This window comes from Bison bison, unplaced genomic scaffold (genome assembly GCF_000754665.1).
Source record: "Bison bison bison isolate TAMUID 2011002044 unplaced genomic scaffold, Bison_UMD1.0 scf7180017864519, whole genome shotgun sequence".
In the NCBI taxonomy this organism is placed as follows: Eukaryota; Metazoa; Chordata; class Mammalia; order Artiodactyla; family Bovidae; genus Bison; species Bison bison.
In genome coordinates this window covers 11,917,546-11,927,371 of record NW_011495072.1, presented here as the reverse complement: position 1 = coordinate 11,927,371, position 9,826 = coordinate 11,917,546, and the positions used below count along the sequence as shown (strand labels likewise).

At 35.4% G+C, this 9,826-nt stretch overlaps 1 protein-coding gene across 2 annotated transcripts in view; it reads left to right on the top strand.

Moving 5' to 3' along the window:
* STXBP3 (syntaxin binding protein 3) overlaps window positions 1–9,826 on the top strand; it is a 54,458-nt gene that overhangs the window by 13,012 nt on the left and 31,620 nt on the right. Inside the window, exons 2-6 of one of the 2 annotated variants that reach the window (XM_010830934.1) lie at window positions 3,795–3,844; window positions 4,457–4,538; window positions 5,330–5,406; window positions 8,371–8,449; window positions 9,691–9,791. In XM_010830934.1, the coding sequence (XP_010829236.1) occupies window positions 3,795–3,844; window positions 4,457–4,538; window positions 5,330–5,406; window positions 8,371–8,449; window positions 9,691–9,791 (389 nt within the window). The remainder of the gene's footprint in view (window positions 1–3,794; window positions 3,845–4,456; window positions 4,539–5,329; window positions 5,407–8,370; window positions 8,450–9,690; window positions 9,792–9,826) is intronic. The other variant, XM_010830935.1, reaches the window with a different exon arrangement.

The following is a 9,826-nucleotide window of genomic DNA, read 5'->3' as shown; positions in this document are numbered from 1 at the left end:
CAGTGATTTTGGAGCCCCAAAAAATAAAGTCTGACACTGTTTCCACTGTTTCCCCATCTATTTCCCATGAAGTGATGGGACCGGATGCCATGATCTTCGTTTTTTGAATGTTGAGCTTTAAGCCAACTTGTTCACTCTCCACTTTCACTTTAATCAAGAGGCTTTTTAGTTCCTCTTCACTTTCTGCCATAAGGGTGGTGTCATCTGCATATCCTTATCAAATATACCCTCTACTTGGACATGTCATTTTTAACACGATGCCAAAAACTTTATGGTAAATTTCCAGAAGTATGAAGTGAAACAAATATAAATTAAATAGAAATGCATTGTATAAATATCTCATTATCAAGAATTAAGGAAAAACACAAGTTGCTATAATTTATATTTAATTTTACTACAGTTTTCAAAGTTAATTGTAAATTAATAGAACATTAAATGTGGGAAATTTTTGTCTTACCAAGTAGAATAACATGTATTTATGTGGATTGCCTTTGTGTACTGTTTAATAATTTAAAATACATATTTTTAGATTAATTTTGAAAATCATTGCAAGGAACACATTGCTAATATTTATTCATTATAGATCTGAATATTTGTATCCTAATGCTGTAACATTGGACTTTCTGCATAGCTCAGTCAGTAAAGCATCTGCCTGCAATGCAGGAGACCTGGGTTCAGTCCTGTGTTGGGAAGTTCCCCTGGAGAAGGAAATGGCAACCCATTCCAGTATTCTTGCCTGGAGAATCCCATGGACATAAGAGCCTGGTAGGCTACAGTTCATGGGATCAAAAGACAGTACTATCTTTCTTGGGCTTCCCTGTTAGCTCAGTTAGTAAAGAATCTGCCTGCAATGGAAGCACTTTGATTCCTGGGTCGGGAAGATCTGCTGGAGAAGGGATAGGCTACCCACTCCCGTATTCCTGGTGGCTCAGCTGCTAAAGAATAAGCCAGCAATGTGGAAGGCCTGGGTTCCATCCCTGGGTTGGGAAGATCCCCTGGAGAAGAGAAAGGCTACCCACTCTAGTATTCTGGCCAGGAGAAATAGCAATAACCTTAGATATGCAGATGACACCACCCTTATGGCAGAAAGTGAAGAGGAACTAAAGAGCATCTCGATAAATGTGAAAGAAGAGAGTGAAAAAGCTGGCTTAAAATTCAACATTCAGAAAATGAAGATCATGGCATCTGGTCCCATCACTTCATGGCAAATTGATGGGGAAACAATGGAAACAGTGACAGACTATTTTCTTGGGCTCCAAAATCACTGCAGACAGTGACTACAGCCATGAAATTAAAGGACACTTGCTCCTTGAAAGAAAAGCTATGACCAACCTAGACAGTATATTAAAAAGCAGAGACATTACTTTACTGACAAAGGTCCATCTAGTCAAAGCTGTGGTTTTTCCAGTAGTCATGTATGGATGTGAGAATTGGACTTTAAAGAAAGCTGAGAAAACTTGAGAGTCCCTTGGACTGCAAGGAGGTCAAACCAGTCCATCCTAAAGGAAATAAGTCCTGAATATTTATTGGAATGACTGATGCCAAAGCTGAAACTCCAATACTTTGGCCTCCTGATGTGAAGAACTGATTCATTGGAAAAGACCCTGATGCTGGGAAAGATTGAAGGCAGGAAGAGAAGGAACGACAGAGGATGAGATGGTTGGATGCCATCGCTGACTCAATGGACATGAATTTGAGCAAGCTCCAGGAGTTGGTGATGGACAGGGAAGCCTGGCATGCTATATAGTCCATGAGGTCGCAGAGTCCGGCACAACTGAGCGACTGAACTGAATGCTGTAACACATTTTTGAAAATTGTAATGAAGTAAATCAGGAAGAAACTTACTTACCTGGTTTCATTTGTCAGATGTAATTTAGTAATGAGCTGGTTAGGGATTTTCCTGCAGGTTTTTTGTTTTCATCTTGTTTACTTAGGATTTAAGTAGAGTTGGGGAAACCAAGTCAAATAATACTTGCAGAAATTTTTTCCAGATGTGTTTATATAATTAAATATTATTGTTGTTTACTTTCTAAGTTGTGTCTGACTCTTTGCAGTCTCATGGACTGTAGCACTCCAGGCTCATTTGTCCTCTGCTGACTCCCAGCGTTTGCTCAAATTCTTGTGCATTGTATCAGTGATACTATATAACCATCACTTCCTCTGCTGCTCTCTTCTCATTTTGCCTTCAGTCTTTCTCTGCATCAGGATCTTTTCCACTGAGTTTGCTTTCCACATCAGGTGGCCAAAATATTGGAGCTTCAACAGCAGTACTTACAATGAATATTCAGTTGATTTCCTTTAAGACTGATTGGTTTGATCTCCTTGCAGTCCAAGGGACTCTCAAGATTCTTCTTTAGCACCACAATTCAAAAGCATCAATTCTTTGGCACTCAGCCTTCTTTATGGTCCAACTCTCACATCCAACACTGGAAAAGCCATAGCTTTGACTATATGGACCTTTGTTGGCAAAATGATATCTTTGCTTTGTAATACGCTGTCTCAGTTTATCATAGCTTTCCTTCCAAAGAGTGTCTTTTCATTTCATGGCTGTGGTCACTGTCCACAGTGATTTTGGAGCCCAAGAAAATAAAATATGTCCTTGCTTCCACTTTTTCCCTTTCTATTTGCCATTGAGTGATGGGACTGGATGCCCTGATCTTAGTTTTTTGAATGTTGAGTTTTAAGTCAGCTATTTCATTCTCCTCTTTGACCCTCATCAAGACGCTCTTTAGTTCCTCTTCACTCTCTGCCATTAGAGTGGTATCATCTGTATATCTGAGGTTGTTAATACTTCTCCCAACAATCTTAGTTCCATCTTGTGATTCATCCAGCCTGGCATTTCGCATGATATACTCTGCATATAAGTTAAATAAGCAGGATCATAGTATACAGTCTTGTCATGCTCCTTTCCCAGTTTTCAACCAGTTGTTCCATGTCCAATTGTAACTGTTGCTTCTTGACTCACATACAGATTTCTCAGGAGGCAGGTCAGGTGGTCTGGTATTCCCATCTCTTTAAGAATTTTTCCATTTGTTGTGATCCACACAGTCAAAGGTTTTAGCATAGTGGATGAAGCAGAATTAAATGTTTTCCTGGAACTCCCTTGCTTTCTCCATGATTCACTAAACATAGACAATTTGATCTCTTGTTCCTCTGCCTCTTTGAAACCCAGCTTGAACATCTGGAAGTTCTCGGTTCACGTATTGCCTTCATGGATCACAGCCTTGTCTTGGTGAAGGGGCTTGCATAATTCAGTGAAGCTATGAGCCATGCTGTGCAAAGCCACCCAAGATGGGCAGGTCATGGTGAGAGTTCTGACAAAACATGGTCTGCCGGAGGAAGAAATGGCAACACACTCTAGTATTCTTGCCAGGAAAATCCCATGGACAGAAGAGCCTTGTTGGCTATAGTCCATGGGGTCTCAAAGAATCCGACACAACTGAGTGACTGAGCCCGCATGCACCAGAAAGAATGACGTGGCTAGGCCAAAGTGGAAACAACACTCAATTGTGGATGTGTCTGGTGGTGAAACTAAAGTCCGATGCTGTAAAGGACAATAATTATATTAGCCTTTTTAATATTTTTAGTCTCAAAAAGTTAAAATATATTATGGTTTAAATGTACCGTATAGGTTAAGTATTAAAGAGAACTGGGTTTTTACTCATGTATATGTAAAGCTGAGCAGTTATGAAGCTGAGCAATTGCAAGTGATATTTCCCAGCCATCTTGAACATTTTGAGTAGTTATTCTAACAATTTATTAAGATTCCTAAATAGTTCTCTTTTTCTTTGCAGAGATAAAAGCAACAGTGTTTGATGACTGCAAGAAAGAAGGCGAATGGAAGGTAGGATTTACATAGTCACATAGAATTTGCATAACACTAGAAACCTTTATTGAGGGCTTGTACATATTTTTTACTTATTACGCTTGTATAAAATACAGAGTTAGAACCATAGTGTTTGCCTTCAAATCCCAACTTAACCTCCTATTAGCTGTGGCTTCTTGAGCAAATTACTTGATGGCTCTATGCCTGTTTCTTTATCTGTAAAATAGGGATGGTAGTAACATAGAGTAGTTGTAAATATTAAATGAATTAATTCATGAAAAGTGCTTAGAACAGTGCCTAGAACAATTATTCCACCACAAGCAGCATTTTATGATTTTAAGAAAATTTGATGTTCAACATAAGATACATTTGAAGTGAACAAATTCTGCTTCAAAGTGAAAATATTGCTTACTTATGTATAATATTATATGACCGTATATTGAGGAAATAAATTTCTAAGTCATGAAAGTTAAATGAGTTGAGATAATTTTGCTTGCTCTCCTGATATTTTAATTTTATGTTATAAAAAGATTATGAAATTTGAGTATATTTAATGCATTAAATTATGTCTTTTGTGAATTCTTGGCAGTCAAATGCTTATACTATTGCTTAATTTATATTCATTTTAAGATATTGCTTCTAGATGAATTTACCACTAAGCTTTTGGCATCATGTTGCAAAATGACAGATCTTCTAGCAGAGGGTATAACTGGTAAGTGTTTCAAATACTCACCATGAAAAACTTTTTTTTTTATTATGATAAGGAGAGTTTAAAGTATTAATAAATTTTAGTTAGTAATTGTGTTTCTTAGGGGATTATGTCTTATTTTCTTAGTAACTCTAGCTATAATTATTCTGGACACTCTTTTCTTTGTGAATCTTCAGAATAACCTCTGTAAGTCAGGATTTTTCCCCTCAGCTGAGACATATAATTAAGCACCCCTAACCAAGACTAAGTCACTTGCCTTGTTGAGTTTGTTCTTCAAATTTTTTATTGTTTTATATATTCGTTATAGTTTTGTGTGTTGATGCAGTAAGTTTACTTAAGTATTTTGGCTGATGTTTGTGGTTTTCATGTTTTGTTTTTAAATGGATAGTAAGATTTATGTCATAAAATCAACTTTTGTGCATATTTCCAAGTGTGTAATACTGACTTTTTAACCTTCTCTTTATTACCTGGATATGAGGCAATTGCAAATTTAAATCAGCTTTAGTGTAGGGTTATGAAAAATAACACTGCCACAGTTGCTGTCTTCCACCAGGCAGGATTGTGTTAATGAGATTTTAATTTTTCTTACATTTTGGGGAAAGTATCAATATATTGTAATATTCATAATCATATTATCATCCATAACTCATCATTGTTTAACTCATTTATTTAAATTTGCTCTTCATAATAGACTTTTGAAGACAGCTATTAAATGCCATAATTTGTAATGTGAAAACTGAGACTCTAAGTCAAATATAATTCTTTTGTTTATATTTTGGACTTTTTTTTGTTAGTTGTGGAGAATATTTATAAAAATCGAGAACCTGTCAGACAAATGAAAGCTCTTTATTTTATCTCTCCAACATCAAAGGTGAGTGTTTTGAATCTAAACAGTATGTTCTTCAAAACTTTCACCATAGATGTGATTTTCTCTTAGAAAATTTAAAGTAATAAAATGTCCTTCATTAGACAGGTAGTATTATAAACTAGTTTGTGTAAGAAAATCTTTCGAGTTAGAAGATTGTTTTATTTGCATTCTTCTCAATGGGAATATATGTGAAAGAATTCCTTTCTCCCCTATATGAAAGCAGAATTTATTTGTATAAAACAATAGAGTTTCAAAGTTTCTTTGAATAATTTGTTACTCATGTAGTTTCTAGTCAACCATGATTTTAGGAGAATAGAAGTGTATGTAAAAGAAATAGTCTTGGATTAATCTTTCATTAGTGTTAGTTATTTCCCTATGGCATACACATACATATGTATGTGTATACACACATATATGCATATATATGTATGTGTATATATTTTTTATAGGAAAGGAATTTTTAAAATTTATAATCTAACCATGATTTAATTCATACTTAAAGTCAACAAGCTTTTAGAGTCATATAAAGTATCAGATTCATTTATTCTGTATAGTATCTGAGAGTGCATTTTCCAACACATCCTTTGGCTTATTCTTAGAATAAAAATGTTAATTTTACACTTCCAGTTTCTTCTAACTCTAGCAGACAGTAGGGAAAAACCCAAATATTTACTATGTAATCCCTACATGTTGGCTGCTGGTAGATTTTAATGACATTTTGTATCTTATCTGTAATATAATTTTGTAAGAAAATTTATGCTCAGAAAAAAATGAAAGTTAAAAGCACCATTTTCACTTACTAAATTGGCAGAGGGACTAAAAAAAGTGTGTGTGTATATTTAGACATTTATTTATTTGTCTTATCTATGTATCTTATCTAGCTCTCAATATGCATTGTCAATGGATAATGGAGCAGAAACTACTATACACTGCTAGTGGGAGTATAGATTAATACAACCATTTTGGAAAATAACTTGCCATATCAAGAACCTTAAAACGTTCTGAATCGTAAAATTTATTGTTAAAAAAAAATCCGTAAATGGTCAAACTAAATTCCTAAAATCCAGAGAAATTCTTAGTATTAACACATAATGGTAGGAAAGACCATGTGACCATTGAAAATGAGATTTCTAGAAAATTTTAATGATCTATGTAAATGTTCATTTTTAATGTAAGTGACAGAAAGCAGGATACAGAATTAAATATTCAGGAAAGGATCAAAGAATTCAGAGAAAATAATATCTAAGTGTGACTCCTTTATCTCCCACAACCAACTCCAGTTTCTCTTCCTGTCCTGAATCAATTATCTTTTGGGTCCTATAGACCTATGGGTACATGTGAAGCCTTGGACTCTTTGGGCACTTGTAGAGAAACTTGGTGTGAGATTTCCTTCCTCAGGGGCTGGGCAAGCATCTGGAGACTAGCTACAGAGAGTTCTCAGGCAAGGGTCATGAAATGACAGATTTTAGGAAGAGTTTTGGTTATAAAAGATCTGTGAATGTGAACGTGAAGTCGCTCAGTCGTGTCCAACTCTTTGCAACCCTGTGAACTGTAGCCCACCAGGCTCCTCTGCCCATGGGATTTTCCAGGCAAGAATACTGGAGTGGATTGCCATTTCCTTCTCCAGGGGATCTTCCTGACCCAGAGATAGAACCCAGGTCTCCTGCATTGCAGGCAGACGCTTTAACCTCTGAGCCATCAGGGAAGCTAGGGAAAGGTCAGATGGGTGGTTTGTTTTCTTTTATACTTATAGCCCTCACGAAGAGAAACCTGTTTACCTTCTTCTTATGGTACTGCCTCTCTTTAGGATACTCCCAACAACTAAACCTAAGTGTTAGCTGAGCTGACATGGAAGCAACCACACATCTAAGTGGGTCAAGTGACCTGAGAGAGAAGGTTTAGTAAGAATGAGAAGAGGATACATATGGCAAAATACAAGAGCTTGGAAGGAAGGGTGATAATCTGAACAGAAAATAGTACACTTAAGACTCTGGTGTAACATGTAAAAACTTTCTGAAGCTCTGAAGTATATTTTCTTAGTTAAGTAGTTGACTGTAGAGGAGGATAATCACTATGGAAATTTTAATTGATAGTCTTTAAGATAAAAACGAAGTATCTCGGGACTTCCCTTGTGATCAAGTGGCTAAGACTCTGCGCTTCCAATGCAGGAAGCCCAGGTTCAATCCCTGGACAGGGAACTAGATCCCACGTGCCTCAACTAAGAGTTCACTTGCCGCAACTAAGATCCAGAGTAACCAAAATAGTAAATAAATATTAAAAAAAAAAAAAAAAGTATCTCAAAGCAAAAAAAAAAAAAAATCATGGAAATCATGGTGGGGAAGATAAGAGACTTGCAGGATACATTAATGAACTCTAACAGAAATATACTGGTTGTAGGAGTTGCAGGGAGACAGAAAGGAACAGATGGATGAGAAGATTAAATTGTTTTTGCTTTCAGACTGTTGTATCTTGAAAACTACCAGCAGAGAGGCAGATACTGTTAGAGTATATTACCTGCTTTCCTGCTCGTAGTCTGCTAACCTTTTAGTCTTTCATTCTAATCCCTCTTGGCAATTTTAGCTCTTAGCTCATTGGCAGTCTCTTTAACACTTCTCCAGTAGTAGTCTCGATGGTTTCATTATCTGTGTAGGTAATACTTCACCGTACATTCATTTTCTTCCAGTAGTCTTGTCTTCTATGTTGCTTCAGCTTCTTAGTTACTTGACCATTCTTAGGTCTCCTCATCACCAAAAGAGCACTCTCTGTTCATATATCTTACCTTACTACTTATTTCACTTCTCACTGTAAGTGGCTAGATAACATAGCATCTTAAAAAATCAGTTTGTAAGTTACAGTTTTGACAATTAAGGTTTTACTTTATCATCAAAATAATCTTAGTTATTTCAAAAGTAGCACATTTAAATTAGTATTTGATAAAATGTATATTAACATCCAACCTTTTTTCAGTCTGTAGACTGTTTTTTACGTGATTTTGGAGGTAAATCAGAGAACAAATATAAAGCAGCGTATATCTACTTCACTGACTGTAAGTAGCTTTGTAAAAGTTATTGCTTCATTATTTCAAATCCTACTAATTATGAAATATTTCTTAGGCTAATTTTAATAGTAGTGACTTTGTATTTATTGTTTGTTCTAGTTAGATTAGAAAGAATCTAAAAATTCTATCCTAAGGTTATTTCTATCCTAATTCATGATAAGGTGATAGAAAATTAAATCATTCCAAACTAGTTTCAGAAGATGGTCATTTTTGCTGGTGTACAGGGGAGAGGGGTTTGACAGAGAGAGCTATCCCTCAAATTCTGTTCCAATAACAGGGAGAATTCTTCTTTAAACCAAAGTTACAACTGGGGATTTGACTGTATAATAAAGTATATTATAAGACCCTTTGGGAGATGCAGTGAAGAAACTGTCATCTGTTTGCTAACAGTAAGGGAGAAAATCTATCACATTTCTTTTTCTATGCTGTAGATTCAAATAAAAAGCAGCTTTCTAGCTTATTTTTCCTGTAAATTATTATTTATCTCATACCTAGCAGCAGTTTGCATTTTAGAAAATGCCATATCATAAGTATTTGCCATTTAAGTAACCTTGTTACACAGAAATCATGTTTATGGAGTTGATAAACTTTAATGTGTGAAGCCTCTTTTAATTTAAGGAATCTTGAAATTAAAGAACATCGTGTTAAAAGATAGTAGAAGCCCATGGTTAATACTCCAACCTAGATTTAGTGAAACTATAAGCAGTTAGGTAAAAGGCAGGGGCAAGTGGAAGACGGCTCTAGGGTGCAGAATTTACTAGTTTGGAGGCTTGGAATTTCCTCACATTGAAGAAAGCCCTATAATGCAAGGAAAGATGAAAAATTTGTATGGTGTGGCTACACTTAGTGGCAGATATAGAAAAGTGTGAATTCCTAAGAAGCTCTGAAAGTCCTTCAAAAGTTTATTAAGTCCTTAGTTTGGACTTGATTTTCCTTCCTGACAATTTTAGCTTGCTGTGTTAACAGCTCTGTAAGGAAACACATCTTAGGTTATGGTGGATATGAATGGGGAAAATGGAATTTCTGTTACAGTGCTCATTACTAGAATTTATCTGCTGTATAAAGTGAAAAGCAGTATTTACATATTATCTCTATCCTCATAGTAAATTACTTTGTGAAAGTCAGTAATTATATATAAAAATAAATATTCTTGGATGTTGGAATGACTTATTCAAAAGAATGAAAATTTAAATGCAGTTATATACTTTGATTTTTTTTCCTCCTCTCAGTCTGCCCTGACAGTCTCTTTAACAAAATTAAGGCTTCTTGCTCCAAGTCAGTAAGAAGATGTAAAGAAATAAATATTTCCTTCATTCCACTTGAATCTCAGGTACTTTCTACTTTTATTTTTTAAATGTTTTATTA